Here is a 22,288-nt window from a genome sequence, read left to right as displayed (position 1 = left end):
ACATCCCTGGGGCCATGGCTTTCCCTAAGAAGGAGAATCCATGGCTGGCTTTGGCAAGAGCTCTGACTGAAGTATAAGCTTTGCTCGCAAGCTGATTCAGGAGGGCAGTGCCTGAGGGTAAGAAGAGAAGGCACAGGCCTCCTCCCAACACCTTGGCGCCTTGCTTGGCCTGAGTTTGAGGCTGGCATTTGGCCCTGAGCCTTCCTCCCATCTTCCTTATCTCTTCAGCAGAACCCACAAGCCTCCCCCAAAGACAGACTCAGGTAGACTACTGAAAATACAAGCCACGAAGTGACAATACAGTCTGGTCCCCAGCCTCATGGCTGGTGCCCTGAGACCTGAGTCCATTCCACAAGGACCCATCTGTCCCCAGACGTGGTGCGGGTGGGGGATTTCCAGCACCTCTCCTTGGCATTTGCTTTTTCCTCAGCCTAGAACCTCTTGTCTGCCTGGGGCACTCCCCACCCTTAAAAACTCACACTTGGCACATCGCCATCTCCAGTGAGCTCGCCTGTCACACCACCTTCTCGAAGCTATTCACTCTCTAGTGGGTTTTTGTGGGGGTTTTTGTTGTTTGGGGGGGGTTACCAACACATTTCCCCCTGTAGACTAGACTCAGAGCTCCCAGAGGGCATCCTTTAACCGCTTTTCATCTCCAGCACTGTGCCCAACTTCCTGACTTGGTAAACATTTCTAGAATCAAGAAGAATGCACCAGCATTTCCGTCTGCACTCTGCGGAAACTCAAAAGTGATATTCTGAGTGTGAGCGAGCCCCTTCTTACGGCAGCAGCGAGTCAGGACAACTGGTAAGGCACACGCCCAAGGATTCAGCCTGAGGGACTATTTATTAAGCACCTTCTATGAGCCAGACCCTGAATCTCCTCTTTAATCCTCCCAGCCTTGTTGGAGGTATTACTGCTGCTCTTCTTAGCAGAATCCAAATGTCAGCATGGCTCAGTAAATATGCAGAGCAAGGAAGTCCCCTATCCAGCTTTTCCGACTGCAGGTCCAGCATCTTTTCACCGAGACCCTATCCTCACTGCCTTTCTTTCTTTTCCGAAAGTAAAATCGCGTGCTTTAATTGTCTAGTGAACTCTGGAACACGTTAGGATTTAGGAGCTTCCCCACACCTGGAAACTTCCATGATGCAATCTTCATCACTTCCTGTCCACAGTAAGCACCTCCAGTACACATGTGACCTGCTTCCATCCACCCACGCTCCCGTCAGTGATGTGTCAGGACTGGGATGCGAGAGGGGGTAGAGCTACTGTGCTCAGCAGTCCCAAACGAATGAGAAGGAACAGCAGGAGAGGGCAGGGAGCAAAAAGCCAAGAAACATGGGGGCGCCTGGGTGGCTCAGTCATTAAGCATCTGCCTTCGGCTCAGGGCGTGATCCCTGCGTTCTGGGATCGAGCCCCGCATCAGGCTCCTCCTCTGGGAGCCTGCTTCTTCCTCTCTCACTCCCCCTGCTTATGTTCCCTCTCTCACTGGCTGTCTCTCACTATCAAATAAATAAATAAAATCTTAAAAAAAAAAAAAAAAGCCAAGAAACATGGAGAAACCAAGGCCTCTGTGTGACTTGCTCCAGACTAGACGAGGAGATTGGAGAGGATGGTTTTCTTTTTACTTTTTGGCGTTCTCTCGACTTTCTGCCTCAAACATTGCTTTTATACTTAAAAAGAATTACGTAAATAAAGGAAATGCCAGGCTGAAAAGTACAGCAGCATGAGGGGCAACCATAACCCCCTCGTATTCCCAAAACTCTGCCACAGGACCAGACAAGAACAACGCAAGGGAACTAAGGGAGAAGTCGCTGGGGTTGAAACTGCCCGTCACCTGCCTCATGCCCGGGTACATTTTTGCAAGAGATGGTACAACTCTCCCAAACTCTGAGAACTAACCAGACATAATTCCCTCTCCCAAAATATGCACTGAAAAAGTAGAGGAAATTCTGGCAAATGCCAGGAATGTGACCTGATCGGAAAAAAAGTTGGCTGAAGGGACAGAAAAGCCTCAGAAGCAGCCCACTGCCTCCTCACTCCTCATGGCTGAGCAGGCCCTTCACACCTAGAAAGAGAGCAATAAGGCTCTGGTGCGGTATTTTCTAACCTGATTTATTTATAACATCATAAACATTTCGATCTTTCTTAAATTCACAGTGACTAAGCACTACTAGGGGCTAAGTGTCTTACATTCCTTCTTCACTAATTCCTCACAAAAGCCTGTAAGGGGGGCCCACTCCTTACGACCTGTATAGGAGGAAACTAAAGCTCAGAGACGCGAACTGCTTGCCTAGCTTGGAAGTGGCAGAGCTGGGATCCGAACGCAGGCCATCGGGCATCAGTGTTTGGCCTAAAGACACCATGTGTGGCTCTCATGTGGGGTAACTACTCCCTGCCCCTCATCTCCTCTAGCACACCTATTCCCACATGTGGAAACAGGTGTGGCCAAAATCTACCTATGTGCCACCAATTTCTTAGCTGAGGACAAACAAGGAAAAAAAAAAAAAAAAAGCAAAGACGTGATAGAGGAAGGAATGCTGTGTAGGGGGAAATGAGCAAAAATGTCTATGTTGCAGACAGACAGCTCTCCAGACACAGGGCTTTTCCTCAGACCTCCACTGCTTTGAACAGCCAAGAAATGTGGGAGTTAAGAAAGAAGACACTGAGCACGATGCCAGCACATGAACTCTACAGACCATCAGCTAAGAGGTGAGAGGATAAGGAAAAGTACTCAGAAAGAAAATAAACCTCAAAAGAATTGCGGGAACCAAACAAGGGCACCATTTGCAGGATTCAAAATGGCGCGAGAAGTAAACGGCAGAATCAACACTGCAGAAAAGCACTGACTGGGGTGAACAGGCTTGAGAAAATAACCCAGAGCACGAAGAAGGCACCAATAAAAGGACAGGAGGGAGGCAAACTGGGGAAGAAAATAGAGATCAGACAACGTACATCAGAGAAGTAATTGGGACGCCCGAAGATGGGAGCTCGGGGGACGGAACACAAATCCTATCCCAAGATACATCAGCTCACTTGCTGGGATGAAAACAGGACCTAAATCTTCAGACCGAAATGGCCTACCATCCACTTGACAGAATTTTTGAAAACTACAACAATTGAGCTACACGTTTTACTTCACAAAAATATTGGACATTAAGGATAAAGAAGTATATAAAAATCTAGGCAGAAAAAAATATAATATGCTGATACATAAATAAACGAATCTGGCATAAAACCACCTCATCTGCCACTGCTCCCAAAGCCCAGACAACCTCTCCTGGCTGTGGCTGGTCCCCCCGTGGTCACAGCTGAGCTCCCAGGAGGCTAGATAGTTGAGAGAGGCCAGGGCGGGAGCTAGGGAAAGATGGGACAGGAAATGACAATGAAACAAAAGCACACAAATGCCCCAAATGTGCAGCCTCGGGCCCTGATTTCATTTCTCTCACCTCTGGTTTCCTTCCACCTATAACGGACGTGATACTGGTGTGCATTTTAGGAAGTTCCTGTGATGCATAAATGACAAGGTGTACAGAACACTTAGCCCAGGATGGCGTATCCTGGTGTGAGCGGAGCTCTCCAAATGAACCAAGAAATTAACCATGAAAAGTGGGGTAGGGATAACGACCCCCCACCATGTCCATAGGCGAATCCCTGGAACCTGGGAATATGTTACCGTCCGTGGTGGAAGGGACTTTGAAGAAGGTGAGGATCTGGAGATTTGGAGATGATCCTGGATGATGCAGGTGGGCCCAATGTACTCACAACGGGCCTCGTATGAGAAAGACGGAGGAGGGTCAGAGTCAGAGACCGGACATGCGGTGACAGAAGCAGAGATCAAAGTGACGTGACTGATGGCTTGAAGATGGAGGAAGGAGCCAGAACCAAATAATGCAAACAGCTTCCAGAAGCTGGAAAAGGTAAGGGAGCAAATTCTCCGCTAGAGCCTCCAGAAGGAATACAGCCTGGCCAACACCACCACCTTAACTCCTCTAAGACTCCTTTCTGACCTCTGATCTCCACCACCACAAGGTAATAAATGTGTTGTTTTAAGCCACTAAGTCTAATCTGTCCCATCAGTTATAAGAAACTAACAAACAGCAAAGAGCCAATTAAGTGCAAAACATTCATTCTTCACATTTAGTTTAAATTTTATTGAGCGCCTGGGTGGCTCAGTCAGTGAAGCATCTGCCTTGGGCTCAGGTCATGATCCCAGGGTCCTGGGATGGGGTCCTGCATCAGGCTCCCTGCTCAGCTGGGGAGTTTGCTTCTCCCTCTCCCTCTGCCACTCCCCCTGCTTGTGTGTGTGCTTGCTCTCTGTCAAATAAATAAAATCTTTTTAAAAATTTATTTTTATGTGACCTCCAGTATTATTTTGTTTTCTTCTTAATGATGTCACATTCCAGCAGAATCAGAGAGGAGTAATGCATCCCCCTGAACCATTCACATTTTTCTCTTTAGTTCCTGAACCACCGAACTTTCTCCCATCGAAGGATAGGAAATTGCAGGTTGTCTTATAAAATCTCTGGAAAATAGGCCTTTTGATAATCACACTTGTCATATTGGGAGCAGGCAACAGCAGGACAGGAACAGGCAGGAGAGCCCAGACCCATGATACGAAATGGCACTGCAATGGACCACCGGCAAGGAGAAATGAAGGTTAAGTGAGAGAGATGAGCCCAGGCAGAAGGGCGAGTAGGTACTGAAGGTCAAGGCAAATGAGCAGCGACCCACGAACCAACCGAGATCAGGAGGGAGTCTAGAAGACCCGGCACGGTGACAGGCTCAGCTACCAGAATGCCATGGCAACGTGGAGAAGGGATTTAAGTAGAGAGACTGTGTAAGCAGCACAGGTTCCAACCATGGTCTCAGCCCCAGACACAGGCAGGAAGGAAAATGCAAGGGAAGAAAACAAGGGGAGGTTTCATCAAGCAGGAACAGACTCACGAAATCCAGGCTCACAGGCAACGGAGCAGGTTTGAGTGGGCACAGGGAGGGGTGGGGCGGGCAGGTACCAGGAGCCCGAAATGGACCGCAGCCCAGAGACAAGGTGGAAGAGCAAATCCTCCTAAGCGAGACGCCAGGTGCCACATACATGCGGGGGATTCAAGTGCTAGGGTGCTGGGAAAGAGCAGCAGGACAGCAAAGAGAAGTCAAAGTCCTGGGAAAGGCCAGAGAGAAGCATGACATGGATGGTGCATATGGAAGCCTGGGGAAGAATCTGCCAGGCCCTCCACCTCACCATTTCCACATGCTCGGAATTTTCTTTTGGTGGCTGTAAAATGTTTCACGTGTAAGTATATCCTTCCACTGAAATTTCGGGCATACTTCTTTTCTTCTTTCAGACCTACATCTGTCATTCTAAAATGGAATCCTCTTCTAGCCTCTGTGTGTCTGGGGCAAATTGGAGAAATTTCCCAGGGGGCATGGAGAGAGCCAGACTCCCCAGAAGCAGAGTCTGAGACTTGGTGACCTACCGAGTGCCCTCAGGATAAAGGGGATGAAGGACAGTGAGGGAAGATGCTGCTGAGGAAGGATGTGGTCAAAACAGCGCAGCCTGACTCCACAGGACCTCGAGAGCCTGACATGTACCTGAGTTGATCCCAGCTCCAGGCAAGGAGCTAGCATTGGTCCCCCATGTCAGCCAGTCACTGGCCACGGTCTTCCGGGTGGGGAAAGAACGAAACTGTTCCCATTTGCCCCAAGGCAGTTCTCTGGGGAAGGGGGAGCTCTGAGCCTTTAGCAGCCAACTGCACAGTGCCGTAGGGTTGGGGGCACTGGCTCAGAAAGGTCATTGTCCAGGACACCGATAGCACCCATTCTACCAAGCGCTTTCCTGTCTCTGCCTCCTCCTATGGGACATTATACGTGGGGTCTCCTGAAGTCCCATGAGCCAATGCCTTGAGATCTGCCAGTAGTCTGCTGCCCAACCTGTTCAAAAAGGGCGGGGGCAGGCTGGGAATGGACTCCGCTGAACACTCGTTATGTGGGCAAGTTCAAGCACCCCTGCAATAACACACTGCTTCCCCCAAAAGTCAACATATCCCCCATGAGTCAAGAGTTCCATAACTAAGTGAGTTTGATAAATATTTCGTTCCCCCTAGCAGGATTTGTCTGAGCATTAAGTAAAAGTCACATTAACATTTTTGAGTACGTAGCCAATGCCGGGCACTGTGTTAACTGGCTTACATGACAGAATGCACTTAACCCTTTAAAAATCTCTGTGAAAGTGCTTCTCTGTGGATGGGTCCTGGACCCTCAGCATCACCTGGAGAGCTGCTGGAAATGCAAATTTTAAAGAGAATCCCAGGGCTGATATCCATTTGTAGACACTGTTTATTGGGGTTGGCAATCTGAGTCTTTCCTCTTCCTTATTCTATTATTAACAACACTGGGAATGTACTCATTATTCAACAAAACATAAAATGAGAGAGTATGGAGTGTGGAAGGTTTATAACTTCTGCCCAGAGGAATTTACAGGCTGGGTTAAAATCCCAACCAAATGGCAAAAAGGGTCAAGTATAAAGTTGAGTATTGAAGTAGCATGCTTCATGGTGGACAACAGGGTCAGCATGGAGAGAGCTATGCTCTTAGAACAATCCAGAACACTGGTGCTCAAAGTGTGGTCTGCACACCCACTACGGGAGCACCCCCTGGGGAACCTGTTAGAAATGCAAATCTCCAGCCCCACCCTAAACCTATTAAATCAGGAACTCGAGGGATGGAGCCAGTCTGGTTTTAACAAACCCTCCAGGGGCTTTTCATGTACCATAAAGCATGAGAGAAGCCCTATTATTACTCTTATTTTACAAATGAGGAAACTGAGGCAGAAATAGGTCAAGCAACACACCTGATGAATGGTAGTTCTCAACCTACCCTGCTTACAAATCCCCTGGGGATCTCATTAAAAAGGCAGATTCTGACTCAGTGGGTCTGAACCAACTACATGGGCAGTAGCAAGTCCTTATATGACTTCGCTAAGGGACTGATATTAGCATGTGGACCCAGGTGATCCTATTCCAGAGACTGAGGCCTTACCATCCCATTGCACAACTGCCATTCCTATAGGACGGTGCTCGGTTTCACCAGGACTCTGTGAGCGGAGGGTAGAGAGTGCAGTGTTCCAGAAACTAATTTTGCTTATTCAAAGAACACCAACTGCCATCTTACAGGAAATGATGGCTCCAGAGAATACAGTCTGGGAAATGCAGTGACAGAAGCCCAGATGCCTAGCTTTCTGGAAACCTCAGTGGTCTCTTAGTCAGAAATATCTACGTAAAGACGCACTGGCCAAGCATCCTCCCCCATTCTTGGCTAACAGACTCTCCGAGTACATTATTAAGCAATGGCACACGGACAGGCTATCAGGTTCAGGCGAGGTTGTCTTCATTCAACTTCATGAGTCTAAAGCAGTGGTTCTCAAAAGTCAGCGGGCATTGGAATCACCTGGAGGGTGATTCAGTAGGTCAGGGGTGAGGCTAGTTAATCTGCACTTCCAACAAGTTACCGAGGCTGATGCTGCTCACTTTGTCCTAGGTCTCCAAGACGTGAAGGTGACTGCCGTCTTAAAGCCCTCAATGGAAAGTAAGGAGTCAAACTGTACCTCAGAACACACGAATGGAAACGTTCCTTAAATCCAGGCCACCTCCTGCGGTTGAGCGACTGGTCACTGCACCAAAGATGCCCAGCCGCTGGTGTGCCACTCAGAGCCAGCTCACGCTCTCCTGGCAAACCAGAGTCCAGACCCGCCGGCTGACGGAGTCCACTTGGAGGATTTCTTTGCCCAGACGCTTTGTTCGCCAAGCTCTAAGCTCATGAGGATGCACCTGCCCATAAGGTGAACCTTTTGTCCAACGCATCTATCTGGGGGGACACACATTCTCAACTGAATGAAGGCACTGTGAAACTTAAGAGGTGGTCCTGCTTAATCCCATCTTACACCCCTGCCTCTCCCATCGTGGCAACAGCTTCTGCTGAAATCTCTCATTGTTCTTTCTCTTCTTTCATCTGCTTGTCTCTTTTTTTAAAACAACTCGAATTCCACCTTTCCTTAGCTGCCTTTTTTTTCTACATCATTTGAGAGTCACACACTTTGCAAAAAGAGGGGCTACAAACACCCACGCTTTAATATTTCTGACCCTAGCACACATGCATCCTTACAGCCCCAGGCAAGACCTATCTTCAGGAACTACCTAGAGAAGAAACCGGAGAAGCACCTGATGCCACGGAGAGTCTGCTATTTTCACACCACTATTACAGCGACGGAGGCATCTATAATGGCCTCGCCATTCTGCAGTTCCCCCTCCCCTCTGCTCCTGTGTCATGGCATTATTCCTTTCACAAAGAGATAAGACAGAGCCTGCAAAAATGGCTGTCATTATTGCAGAGAGAGCACGCAGGCTTGTAATTCATTTGTGATTGGTCAAAGTGGAAACGGTGCTGTCTTTAATAAAAGGGAAAGGGTGTGCAAGAGACAGGATGCCTGTTTCACAGGAGATGCTTTAATACAGGATCCTGGAAGCCTTCTCTCCTGGCTAGAAAATATTTAGGTTCATTTGTAAATGAATATTCTTTTCACTTCTAGTCATACCGCTTCAATGGCATGACATTTGGAAACTCACTAAAACCTGACTCATTGATTCTCTTAAGACCATAGTTGTACCTCTCTGGCAGTCTCTAAAGAATAGCTTTTGGTTATTTTTTATTAAAAGTTAAAAGAAATGGAAGTGGACATAAATCATTTTTGATTAGCTGTGCAGAAGCCCTCCCAAGGGCCCCCCACATGCATGGCTTGTCTGGGGTTGCTCTCTGGGTTCAGAGCTCCTGTGGAGTGTGCAGAGTCGGGAGGGTCCTGGATTAAGCCCCATAGGGAGTGGGAATCCCTGAGCCAAGAGGATGAGCAGGTGGTGAAGGGCCAGCAGACGTGCCGCCCCCGTGTGGCACTACCTCCCTTTGGCTATTTCCAGTTCCCCCCTCAGAACTCCAATCAAAGGCCACTTCTTCCAAGGACACTTGTCAGAGAGATACTCGCAGAGATGCTCCCAACAGACCCTTCTCTTCCCCTGGTAGCCTGGTCACATTTGTGCTGACATACTGAACTCCGTGTTAGTTGCTTAATGTCTCTGCTGTCAGAAGATAAGCCCCCTGAGGACACGAAACAGGTGCACCTCGCTCACCAATCTTCCCCCAGCTCCCAGGCACTTGGGCCTGGAAGAGCTGAGATCAAATCCAGAGGTGCATAGACTGAGGGTGGACTGAGGGAAGACCCCTAGGAAAGTGTATCAGGAAGTGAAGGAGGAAAGAAAAAGTGTGTGAAGGGAAACTTCCAGGTGCACGTTGGCTATTGTCCTCAGAGACGCGCTGCACAGGATGACAGAGGAGAGGCCCATGCATCAGGTACAGAGGAACTGGGGAGAATGCAACCTCCCGGAGATCAAAGCCCAGCTAGATTTTCATCCCCCGGGTTGCCCTCAAGGAGCTGTTTTTTGATCTAAGGTACCCATAGGTGAAAAGAAGGAAAGACAAAGCATGTGATGGTTCCATGACTGCAAATGCACTAACAACCACTGAATTCTATTATGGTTTATAAATGATATCTCAATAAAGCTAACAATAAAAAGTTGGGGATTTCTAAGCACAGGGTTCCCCCCCTGTATGCAAACCTGGCCCAGATCCACCCCACATCATTCTCACTGGACTTCGTCAGGGGCGGGGAGAGGTAGGGGGGAAGGAGTGGGGACAGGAACTGTGGCAAACATGATGGCCATGCTACCTGCTGTGTAGTGACTAATGAAGTCCTTTGTCTCTGACCCATGAGTCACACCTTCCGCCAGCATCTATGAACCTGTGCAAGCAAACTCGGTAGCCTGCAAAGAAGTTTCAGACCTTTCATGGTTGTCAGTAGACCGACGTCACAGAACCAAGAGGACAGGAAGATCTCCAAGGAGAAGCCATCAGCATCACCGAACACCAAAGAAAGAAGAGTCAAGTACGAGGAATCATCACCATCACGACCACCATCGGCTTCAGCAACAAGAAAATCACTAGGGACCTTCACAAGGGCCACTGCTGGGAAGAGTGGGGAGCTGAAGAGAGCCACACTGCAAGCGCAGACATCACGTTCAGGAAATGTGGCTAAGAAGGGGAGAAGAAAGAAGGCAACTACATGGGGGCAATTCGAAAAAAAAATTCCAAGGGTTTTTTTATTTTGATTTTTCTTTGTGAATTTGAGAAATACAAATCTCTAAGTATCTAGTACAGTGCAAATTAAAGGTGTGTAAATATGTGCTAAATGATTTTTTTTCTACTAGGAAGCCACCTTTAAGGAAGGAAAGGCTGGCATGGTGACCTAAGTGTCAGGTCTACGAGGTGACCATGGAAGGACACTCAGGATGAATAACGTGACACAGACATTCCAATCCTGCCTCCACAGCTCAGGACCTATGGGACTCTGGCCTGTGGGGCTCACTGACCCCCTCCAAGCCTTAGTCTCATCTACAAACAGGGCTAAAAGTAGCAATTCCCTGAAAACTTGGCGATGAGAATTAAGTCCATCCTATGTGCAACCAAGCTATCAACGTTCACAACTGTGTTATCATCCGTTGACCACTACTGTTTAGTTGTGGTGTGGCCACTAGGTTTCCAAGAGCAGTCCCACATGGAAGGGACACCTGGTACAGACGTAGGCGGGAGGTGGAGGAGCTGGGTCCAGCACATGCCCAGCCCCAAGCCAGCGGCAGGCTTTCAGGGAGCAGGGAAACAGGTTGACCGGAAACATCGGCTGCACAAAGGACTGACAGGTCTGCTCATCCCGTCAGCCCTGGTGTGACTGCTGCCGAGCTGATGCGCTCACAGGGCAAGAGCCTTTTCCTGCCAGATCAGGGTCTGCTCCCGGTCCAATGCCTGTGATTTGTCTAAACACATATGCTGCCCCTACTGAGATCTGTGCCAGGCGTTTGGACTCATGGCCTCATTTCTGTGACGCGTCAAATGTTATTTGTTGTACGAACCCACAGTGAGGCAAATCCTTTGTAGGGATGCCTGGAAATGAGCCCTGCAGTGGGGCGGACACGGCCTGCTCTGGACCCATGGGTCACAGTCTTCCATAAAGACCAGGTGCCACACATGGAATATTTCTAACCCCCCCCCCTCGGATGAAGGGTAACTGCTGGTGAGGAGAGTGTGAGGGAAAGCAGGGCAGCGGGCGGTTCTGCTTCTAATTCTGCTGGGCCTCGTGGATTTTTTTTCCCCTGTTTTTATTAGTTACCTATATTCATTTCAAAGTATTTGAGTGAAACAGAAAAGGTAAATATCCAAAGCATACATATCTACCATCACAATCAATTACTAAGTGTCCTGATACGTGTCTTACAGTGTTAACGTATAATACTATTTATATAAGTACGGATATATTTGTGTGCATAAATATGCATTCACGTTTATTTTGATAAAAAATATATTGAACACATTGTTTTATAACCTGCTCTTTTCACTTAGACACCTATTGTGAAAATGGCATTCAATATACTTCTAGAACCCAATATTTAGTGACTGCATTCCAGCATTTACTTCCTCAGTCCCTTCTGCTGGGCGTTCAGGATGTTTTCAGGTTTCATCCTTTTGAATATACTTGCAGATACATTTTTTTCTCCCTCCGGTCATTTTCTCAGGTAAATTCCCAAAAGTAAAATTACTTGTTGGAAGAATATGTGCATTTAAGATTTTAGCTACCTACTGCCAAATTACCCTCCAGAAAAGATGCACCCACATACACATTTCTCCCTGTGCTGCACTGATAATCCGTCAGCACACCTCCACCTCGCCGTACCCTGAACATTGTTCTTTTTTTGTTTAAAGGGCTCCCCAACCTGTAGGCTGCTTTGCTCACTGGACATTCCAGGCAGAATGGACACCATCTACTTGCTTAAGAAATGCTTCAAAATTGTACGTTTGGGTTGCTCAGGCCAAGGTATCATGTAAGGAATTAGCAAGTTATGAATGAAGCTCTTTCCACCATAGACCATGGCATTAGACTCTTCCCCTAAAGGAGAAATCACCCCCAAACAAGATGAGCTTGTTGATAACTTTCAGGGGCCTCTGCCAGCCTTTTCCCTAAAGGACTAGTATTGTTCTAGGCTCAGGGATACACGTTTTTGCATAGATCCCACCCACTGATTCTTAGGTAGAGTGTGCACTGTAATTCCATGAAAGCTGGCACCAGCAGCTGGGGTTTCTAAAGGGCATATAAAGGTTCCAGGAGAGAGTAAAACAGGGGTACGGGCTGGTCCTCCTTTTTAACTTACCAATTTATGATCAGAAAGCACTTAAGGACAACCAAGCTATAGCGTCCCGCTCTATGGAAAGGAAGGCAAGCATTCTCTACGACAGAGACGATAGGGATTTATCTCAAACTAGAAGTCCACCAACCACTACCCAAACATTGCCGGAGAGAAGGGGCACGGACATACTATTCTGGAAACAAAGTCACTGGCTTTATTTCCCTGACTTAAAACTGGTGGATAAAAACATTTTCGTCTTTGGTGACCAACAGTGATTCCTCATTGTCTCCTGGAAGGTACAGGAAGAAACAGCATTGGTGAAAGGTAGACACTCGGCCACAATACACCTGTCTCGCTGATTTTGGGAATTTTCAGACTGAGTCACAGAAGCCCTGATGTATGGAACAGAACTCTGGCCACTCTACACTGTTCCTCCAGGCGCTGGGACAGAACCAAAGCAGCATCTCAGGAGAAACGCACTCCTGCCTCTGCCCGTGTCAAGCAGGGTGCACCGGACTGAGTGGCAGGCAGGTGTCAGGACAGGTGCCTCATAATTTGTACAAAGGCGTGAACTTACTTCCAACCACACTGCCAAATATAAAGCCTGGACTTAACTAGCCAAGCAGGCATTTGCCCGAGAGCACAGTGTAAAACCACCTACCTCCCACTATTTCCTGAAATACAGATGAGGGAGACAATATTTCTGGTGGCTTCCTTAAAGGAGTAGCTATTGAAACTATTCACTCACCAGGTATATTTAAAGTATCCCGGGATGGAGACAGATGAGCAGAGAGTTGGGGACTTTTGTCCTATTGCATTGCCCCACCCCATCCCCTCCCTCTTTGACCACCTGCCCAAACTGCTCTTGCACAGAGCGCCAATACAGGAAACGAGCCTGTGAAACTCACTTGTGTGCCCTCAATAGAAAGAACACCGTTCCTTACATCACACGCTGTTTTCTTTATGAGGACTCCTGGGAACAATTCCTGTCTGGCTTCTGTGCGAACAAGTTAGAATGTTCCCGAGCAATTGGTTTGTTTTATCTTGTGGACACTCTGAACTGTTTATCTGACAAGTTTCCTTTACGCCACTAGCGGCTGTGGTGCTGTGGGTTCCGCCCGTCACCCGCCAGCAAGCCACAGATGTGGAGAAACGCAGTTTTAACATTATGACCAGCTCTGCAGTTGTGTTCCTTTCCTCCTATCTCCCGCTGCCTCACTTTTAATTTATGCTATCTTGTCACGCTTTATGTCCCATTGTAAGCCACCTGAATAACGTTCTGTGAAATAAGATTTGGTTTACACTGAAAAGGAGGCAAATAAGGTGTGGGAGAGCTCCACACCGTACGTTTCCATCTATTTTCTCCAATACTTCTATTACCTTCTAAATCCTTCCGCTGATAAAAGCCAAGGTTCAGGACATGCAACTCAGAAATGCAGCAATAATCATCACAAAATAATTGGAAAAGCTAAATAAAGGTGTTGAAAATATTGTGATTGTTCCTTCTCAGTCTCCTGACCCAACTGAGGCAGCGCCGTTGAAATGACAAAGCTTCGGAGAGCCTGATGTGCAATAGGAATTACAACTGAAAGATTAATTAACACAAAATACTTGAGTGACACATGGAAGTTCACCGTGATTCTTGTGGTCTGCAGGCAGCCCAGGGAAGCAAGAGGGTCAGGCACTACTATGACTTTCATTCTACTGCACTGCCACGGAGCGAGGAAGAATGGTCAGCCACAACAGGTGCTCTTTCACTCAACTGCAGGAAACAGGTTCAAAGGTAAGAAGAGAAGCGATACCATGAGCTTCCATCCAAGTGTGCCGAGATGGCCGGGCACAGACTGGGGACCAACATCTGAACTACGTCAGCCCCAAGAGATGGTGGAGATCTTTCAATAAATGAGGGTGGAAGTAACTGGAGTTAGCATCTTCCAACCAACATTCCTGTTGTGTTGAAGCACGAGCTCTGCTCTCCACGAAGCCTTTCTGCAATGTTGCAAATGTCCTGTGGGCACTTGTCCACCACAGCAGCCACTAGATGCACGTGGCTACTATGCACTTGAAGTGAGACCAGTGTGACAGGCATCTAAGTTCGGAATTTAATTTATTTTAATTAATTTAAACGTAAATTGCCACTCTAAGTTTAACAGGGTTGTAGGACACAAGATCAGTATCTGGAAGTCAAGTGTATTTCTATACACCAGCAGCAAAAGTCAGAAATGGAGATCTTTTTCTACCAAAAATATCAGACACCCAAGGAAAAGTCTGACCAAAACATGTGTCAGACCTATACACTGAAAATTACAGTGAGTGCTGAGTGAAATTACCGTAGACTTTAAATAAATGAAGAACTATACCATGTTCATACTCACAAAAGTCATTATTGCTAAGATGTCAGTTCTCTGCGAAAGTGATTTATAGATTCAATGCAATCAATCCCCATCAAAATCCCAACAGGCTTTTCATGTAGAAGTTGACAAAGGGATTCTAAAGTCATATGGAAATGCAAACGACCTAGAACAGTCATAATCACTGTGAAAAGGAAGAACTGGAAGACTAACAATACCAGATTCAAAACTTGTTATAAAGCTTACGGTAACCGAGTCAGTGTGATAGTGGCATAAAGATAGACAAAGAGATCAATGGAATAGGATCAAGAGCCCAGGAATAGCCCTGTACCTCTGTGGACAAAAGCAGCACAGCAGAGAAAGAATGCTCTTTTTCAACTAATGATGCTGGAACAACAGAGATCTCTAAATGCACGCCAAAAGAAAAAAGAACTTCAATGCATACCTCATACCATATGCAAAATTAACTCAAAATGGGTTACAGACCTAAATGTAAAAGCTAAGATTATAAAATTTCTAGAAGGAAACAGAAGAAAAAAAATCATTGTGACCCTCGGTTAGGCAAAGATTTCTTAGAAATGATGCCAGGACAAGATCCAAAAAAGAAGAAAATGATAAATTTGATTTCATCCAAATTTAAAAATTGCTCCTCCAACGCTACAATTAAAAGAACGAAAAGACAAACCACAGATAAAGAGAGAAAATATTTTCAAAGCATGTATCTGACAAAGGATCTGTATCCAGAACATAAAGAACTGCCAAAATACAATAATAAGGAAAGAAACAATAAAGGAGGAAAAAAAAAACCTGAAACAGACATGGCACCAAAGACGACACACGAATGCCAGCAAATGAGCACATGGAGAGGTGTTCAGCATCACTGGTCCTGAGGGAAAGGAAAACAAGAATCACAAGGAGGTACCACTACACACCTGTCAAATGGCTCAAACTAAAAAGAACGACCATACCAAGCACTGGCAGGGATGTCGGTAAGCAACAACTCCCATCCACTGCTGACGGGAAAGCAACATGGTACAATCACACGGAAAACAGCTCAGCGGTTCTTTTAAAAGTTATACATCTACCAGAGGACCCCGCCATTCCAATTCCAGGCATCTGTCCAAGAGAAACGAAAGCATTTGCCCATACATCCATTCAAGTCCGTGAATGTTCACAGCAACTTTTTTCTTACATTTTTTTTGAAGATTTTATTTACTTAAAGAGACAATGAGAGAGAGATCACGAGTGGGGGGAGGGGGGGAGCAGACTCCCCACTGAGCAGGGAGCCCAATGCAAGGCTCCATCCCACGACCCTGGGATCATGATCTGAGCCGAAGGCAGACACCTAACCAACTGAGCCACTCAGGCACCCTTTAGCAACTTGTTTTTAAAAAACCCATAACTGAACAACCCACATATCCATCCACAGATGAATGTATAAAGAAATCATGGTATCTTCATACAATGGAATATTACTCAATAACAACAAAATTTTATATATATATATATATATATACACACACACACACACACACACACATCACAGATGATCTCAAAATAATTGAGTGAAAAAAAGAATACATACTGTGTGACTTCATTCATATAAAATTCTAGAACATGCAAATTAATACACAGTGGACCCTTCGACATGGGGGTTAAAAACCGCAACCCCACTACAGTCAAAAATCCACTGTATGACTTCTGCCTCCCCCCACAAACTGAATGACTAATAGTCTACATTGACCAGAAGCTTTACCAATAACATAGTCAATAAATATATGCTTTGTATGTCATATGTACTATATGCTATATTCTTAGAGTCAAGTTAGAGAAAAGAAAGAAAATCATAGGAAGAAAATCATAAAAAAGTGAAAATACATTTACAGTACTGTACTGTATTTACTAATCAAAAAAATCTATAAGTGAACCTACCCAGTTCAAACCCATGCAAGTTCAAGGGTCAAGTGACAGAACACGGATCAGTGATCACCCGGAGACCGATGGGAGTAAAGAGGGCAGAAAGAAGGGATTTCAAATGGGAAAAAGGAAACTTCTGAGGATGATGGATAGGTCTGGTACCTTCACTGTGATCACAGTTTCACAAACATACACACATGAAAACGTATAAAATTACCCATTTTAAATACTGCATCTCAAACCTCAATGAATTTGTGTAAAATAAAAAACAAAACCAAAATACGTTCAATAGCCACGTGTGGCTACTCACTGAACAGCACAGGTCACCTTGTGCCCTGTCCTACCACTTGGTATTTCTACTCTCACATCCATGGGAATATCTCTGATGCTGCAACAATTTGTGTGTAATTCCGTGTCCCATCCCCCCCCCCCACTGATAGAGATCCTCTCTTATCTTGCTTTTAAAGTAACGCCAAGGAGCAGACCTAAGAGCAGAACAAATTCATACTCAGAACATCTCACTGACTTTCCTGAGAGACTCGTTCAGCCAAAGAACACATGGCTTTGCTGGTGTAGTGAAGTTTTCTGGCAAAGGGTGATTTTACCAGACTTTACAGAATGCTGTGGAGGAGCATTATGCGTCAGACAGGAATCTGGTGGACCACTGGGTAGTTAAGGGCCCTCCAGTGAAGATTTCATGATTCCACATACGCAGAATCTAAAGTATTAAGTCTGCCTTCACCCTGGGAGTCTGACCTTAAAGGACAAAGGCTGTTAGAAGACAGCTTGGAAAGGTCGTAGTTACAAGTTCTAGTTCTGGCACTTTTATGTTTATGATCTTAGTTTCTCCATCTGTGAAATGGGTATCCTGATGCCTACAAAACAGAATTAGAGCAATGATCTAACAAGATCACGGAGGCAGAGTATCAGCCAAGGAGTAGAGGGACATAGAAGCTATCCCCTCCCCTTATGCACACCAAGCCCTTCATCCCAGCACACACTTTCTTCCCTTACCAAGGGATGGGCAGGTGTGAGCAGGGGGCCACTCCCACCCTTACCTGGAGCCAAAGTTTGTCATGCTGAGACCACTTCCCACCAGCGATGCACTGAAAGGTGGCATTCTGCCCCACATTCACCTCGACGTTTTGGAGCCGCAGAAAATGAGGTGCTTTTCCTAGGAGAGAAACCAAACAGCACGTGAGGACTGAATTCAATAACCTGCGGCACCACTGTATTCCCAGGGCCTACAACAGTGCCTGGCATATAACCAGCTCGATCCAGAGCTGCCACCCACATCCAACCCACTCAGGATGAGCGCTGCACAGGGTGGAAGCCACACCTGGGAAGCGGCCTGGCACAGCGAAGAGCTCCGGCTGCTGGCTCGCTTACTGTGAGCGAGGCGCTGCTGGTTCTACGAGCTTTACCTGATTGCCTCACTTAAACCTGCCAATATTCGTGGGATGGGTGCTAGCTCCATTTCACAGATCAGCAAATGAAGGCTCTGAAGACTTACATAGCTCAGCACAATCAGAGAGCCAGAAAGTGAGGGAGGCAAGACATGAATGCAGGTCTCTCGGAGCCTCAAAGTCCCTATTATTAGCTTTGGGGCAATACTGGCGTGTTGGGAAGGAAAAAATTGAAGGGAGGGGTCTTGGGGAGGATTCACCAGCGAAAAGTCCTCGCTCTAGCCTGAGTGAGCAAAAAAGAGGGAAGCCGAAGCAAAGCACCTGTGAGCCTGAGACCCACACGCCTGGCCTCGGTGATGATGCTTGTGAGGAAGATGATGAGGAGGGCAGAGCCAAGGAGGGGAAAAAGGTGAAGGAGAAACCCGGGAGCTGTCATTCACACAGGGCTCGCTGTGCGGGGTGTCCCCACACGGTAACACACTGAACCCAATGCGGCTGGTGGAGGGATCGTCTCTTACAGTGAGTGAACTGAGGGACAGAGAACTCAAGAAGCAACTTTCAGAGTCCACACTCTGAGCTCTAAGCTGCAGTATCTCCCCAGGATGGGAGGGACGTGGGACATCTGCTCTGGGGACTTGGCACAACAGGAAAAGGGACTTTCAAATAAATGAAACTCACAGGGTCTGTGAGCAATCATCCCAGAATGACACTGTTTTCTGTGGGGTCATGGGTTCATCTCTTTCCTTGTTTGTGGAGTGAGGGTCTCGCCTATTCGAGCCCCCCAGAGACGCACGAGTTGCTAACTCATGCCAACAAGTACAAACTTCTTCAGTGAGGCACAAAAATGCCAAAGATCGCCTAGCGCATCAACGGAATCACTGATGAACCGGACAGCCACTGCCCCGCGATGAGACCAAATGAACAGTTGTTAAGAGGATCAAGAAGGTTCAACAAGGGCCTCTGGCCATCTTTTCAGACAGAGTCCAATACCCAGAGAGACAAGTAATAGCAATAATATCACTTATCTAAAGCTCCAGCAATGCCAGGCGCTGTGATAAATGCTTTACATGTTTTATCTAATTTAACTTCCTAACATCCCTGTAAAGCAGACAATGTTACTATTCCCCTTTCAGAGAGGCAGAAACCAAGGCTCAAGTTGGCATTAGTAAGAGACAAACAGAATTCAGCCCAAATTTTAGCCCCAAAGTCAACATTTAAATGGCACATTCCCCAGTTGCCTACGTAATGGGAGGTCAACGGCATCACCTGGACCCCAGGGTTGAGAGAAAAGGATTGCAGGCCAGGCTCTGCTGACTGAAGGCTCCTCTCAATGCTCCCAAGTATTTAATCATGAGTCATCCCCTTCCTTGCCATTTGTCCCCATGGCCTTCACACGTTGAACTATGGGCTCTACCAATGTGTGTCATGACATGTAGAGCTCAGCCGAAGCCAAACCTCTGGCATGATTAGGCAGACTTGCTGTGTGAAAACACACCCGCTCAAGCTCTCAAACAAAGGACAACAGCTTAGGGACCCCCTTGTGCTACCTTCAGGACCTCACTGCTCAAGTGGCCCCAAGCACTGAAGACGCAGGGGAGACCTCTCTTTGTGGGCTTCTCCCAACTGAAGATTCCAGCATCTGGTCAACCTGACAAACATCATGCTGCTTTGATTGTTTGAAATTGTTCCCTTTTGGCTTTCCTGTATCATTTTATAAAGTTATTTTTGGAACTACCAGTTCAAGTCAATTCTTCAAGTAGGACTAAGAGTAAACTTTGTAAGTCCCTTTATGCCCCAGGTTTGATAGAGAGGGAACATCCACTCCATGCAGGGAGGGAGGACAGTCTTAACTCCAGTGTTGGGAGGCTTTGTGCTGGGTTTCACAAAGGGACGTCTGTCCTTACCCTTGGGGACACTGGGCAAATGGTTTAACCTCTGGGATTTGTGCAATGAGAAATGGATCTTCTCTGGATCAATGTCTCCTGCTTGCTTCTGACTCCCGGCTTCTCAGCAGCCGACCTTTTGTCTGGATTCTTTCATTTTCAGACCCTCTTCCTCCCTCCCTTCTAGGTTCAGGGGTAGAGAATTCAGAGGCTTAACGGCCCCTAGGGTTAATATTCTGGTGAAACATGGATGGTTTACAGCAGTGAGGCTGAACCAATGTACCCACAGGAGCCAGTTATATAAATGAGTAAAGTGGCTCAGTTATAAAACAAAACAAAAACGAAACACCATCTCCTGCTCCATCATTCACTTGCCCACTTTTGATAGAGATTTTTGTAAAATAAGGATTTCGAGGTGCCTGGGTGGCTCAGTCGGTTAAGTGTCTGCCTTCAGCTCAGGTCATGATCCTAGGGTCCTGGGATCAAGCCCCACACCAGGCTTCCTGCTCAGCGGGGAGTCTGCTTATGCCTCTCCCTCTGCCCCTCCCCCTAACTCATTCTTTCTCTCTCTCTCTCAAAATCTTAAAAAAATAATAAAATAAAGATGTCTCTTTCTATAAGAACAGCAACATTGCACGCACAGTGACAATTGGTATCTGACAGCAGCCTCAGCACTGAGGAGAAACTAAGGAGTGGTAGGGCCTGAGGAGAAATGGATAAAGACCCCATGACCCCTTGAAAGGGGGCAGCTGTTACTCAAATCCAGCAGAGAAGGCTACTCCAGAATACTTTGCTCAGGGCAGCCAGTCGTCCAATTTTCCAACCCAAGTAAGCAATCCGATTTTATGTGAAATCTCTCATTCTAAAACTTTAACTAAATTCCATTAAAACACCATGCAGAGTTAACAAAACACATCTGCAGGCAAGCTCTTCTCACGTGCAGTCCCTGTTTGACAGCTCCTATGTAAGTCACCTAGAACAATTCCACTGGCCAGTCCTGCCTCGTCTGGCTTCATAAATCCAGGGATGCCCCCTCCCCTCCAGGCAGCAGGCTGTGGACCACATGACTGCTAGCCCTAGATCAAGGTTCCTGACACAAGAACTTACCTAGAACACCCTCTTCCTGCTTAGCCCTCTGTCTATATGCCCTTACTCTTGTGTCTGCTCTTAGAGCCCTGGCCTCATTCCCATCTCACGACACAAGTCTCTCTCTGGGGAGCCTTCTTGTGTTGGTGACCTGTTCAGGCCACTTCTCTGAGCTCCTGGCCTTTCTGACCTTCCCTCTCCCCCTCTCTGCCCCCCCAACACACATATACATACACACACACACATACACACACACACACACACACTCTGGTCCACTTCTGAGCCCTATGCTCTCTCAACTGTGATTTTCCTCCAGCATCCACAGCTCGGGGAAAGAATTTATCCTTCCAGCTTCCACTTGCCAACCGGGGGCCAAACACAGTTGACCTGGGGCCCAGCCCGGCCTCCAGCTTGTGGTTTTAAATATTCCACCCTCACTCCCCACTGAGACCCAGCACCCCCAAAGTGGGATCCCGCTGAATGGGGTTAACAGCAAACTGGCTGTGCATTTGGGGCAAAATGCCTTGATGTTGGTGACATTTAAACTCCTGCCGATGTCAGTGCAGCATCTGAAGACACAGTATTGTGCCCTTTATCTCGCTCTTTAAACCTGACAGCGCTCAGTAGGAAGCCACGCAAGTGAGGAGAAAGCACAGTACATACATTAGAAACGTGCTGCAGACGCTCCGTGGGCTCGGTGACATGGCCCTGCAAGGTTGTGATTGGGGGGGGGGGGGGAGTTTAAAAAATTCTAAAAGTCAACTTGGGAGCGAGAAACTTGGAGACCGGGTGGAAAATTTGGCTGACGTTTCTCATGTGTGGTTGTAGCTGCGGTGTCCCTGCTCACGGCTGACACGGTGAATGACAGCAGAGTGGTGACTATGACCAAAATACTTTCAGGATCCCACAAAAAAATGTTAAATGGGCTATAAAATATAGACGAGAGGCTTCAGTTTGTAAGCGAAAATAATTTCCTTTGAGTATTATGCCTGTCTGTCGGTCGGCGTTTTGGAAGCAGCAAGGCAACCATGTGAAGTCGTAACTTCAGCTCAAATCTATCGAGAATACAATTGCAAGTCAGGCACTCACCGCCACCCCCGCACCCCCCGGCACCCGCCCTGGAACTTCTGGAATATTTAGCAGAAACGCTTATTGATAAGTGCTGACCTGATGTTAAGAGAAAAAATGTTTTGGAGGATGGAAGCGGAGAATTACAAAGCCTCAGGAGAATGTGTTGTTTCTCAATATACTTAAATTTTTAACACCCACGGGTGAAGTCATAAATGCATTCATATGAAGGCTTTGGAGGGCAAAAGGCACGGTCAGTGCAAAGGATGGTTCAGAAGCCACTAGCCGTACGCAGGACT

General features: G+C 46.9%; 1 protein-coding gene across 1 annotated transcript in view; it reads right to left on the bottom strand.

Moving 5' to 3' along the window:
- The window catches only part of PTPRT (protein tyrosine phosphatase receptor type T), a 776,661-nt gene that overhangs the window by 644,842 nt on the left and 109,531 nt on the right, over positions 1-22,288 (bottom strand). The window contains 1 exon segment of the mRNA XM_087853941.1: positions 17,605-17,720. Coding sequence (XP_087710067.1) covers positions 17,605-17,720 — 116 coding nt within the window.

Source organism: Ursus americanus, chromosome 22 (assembly GCF_024610735.1).
Source record: "Ursus americanus isolate L20-20 chromosome 22, mUrsAme1.1.p, whole genome shotgun sequence".
In the NCBI taxonomy this organism is placed as follows: domain Eukaryota; kingdom Metazoa; phylum Chordata; class Mammalia; order Carnivora; family Ursidae; genus Ursus; species Ursus americanus.
The sequence above is the reverse complement of the archived record's forward strand: the minus strand, read 5'-3'. Positions and strand labels throughout refer to the sequence as shown.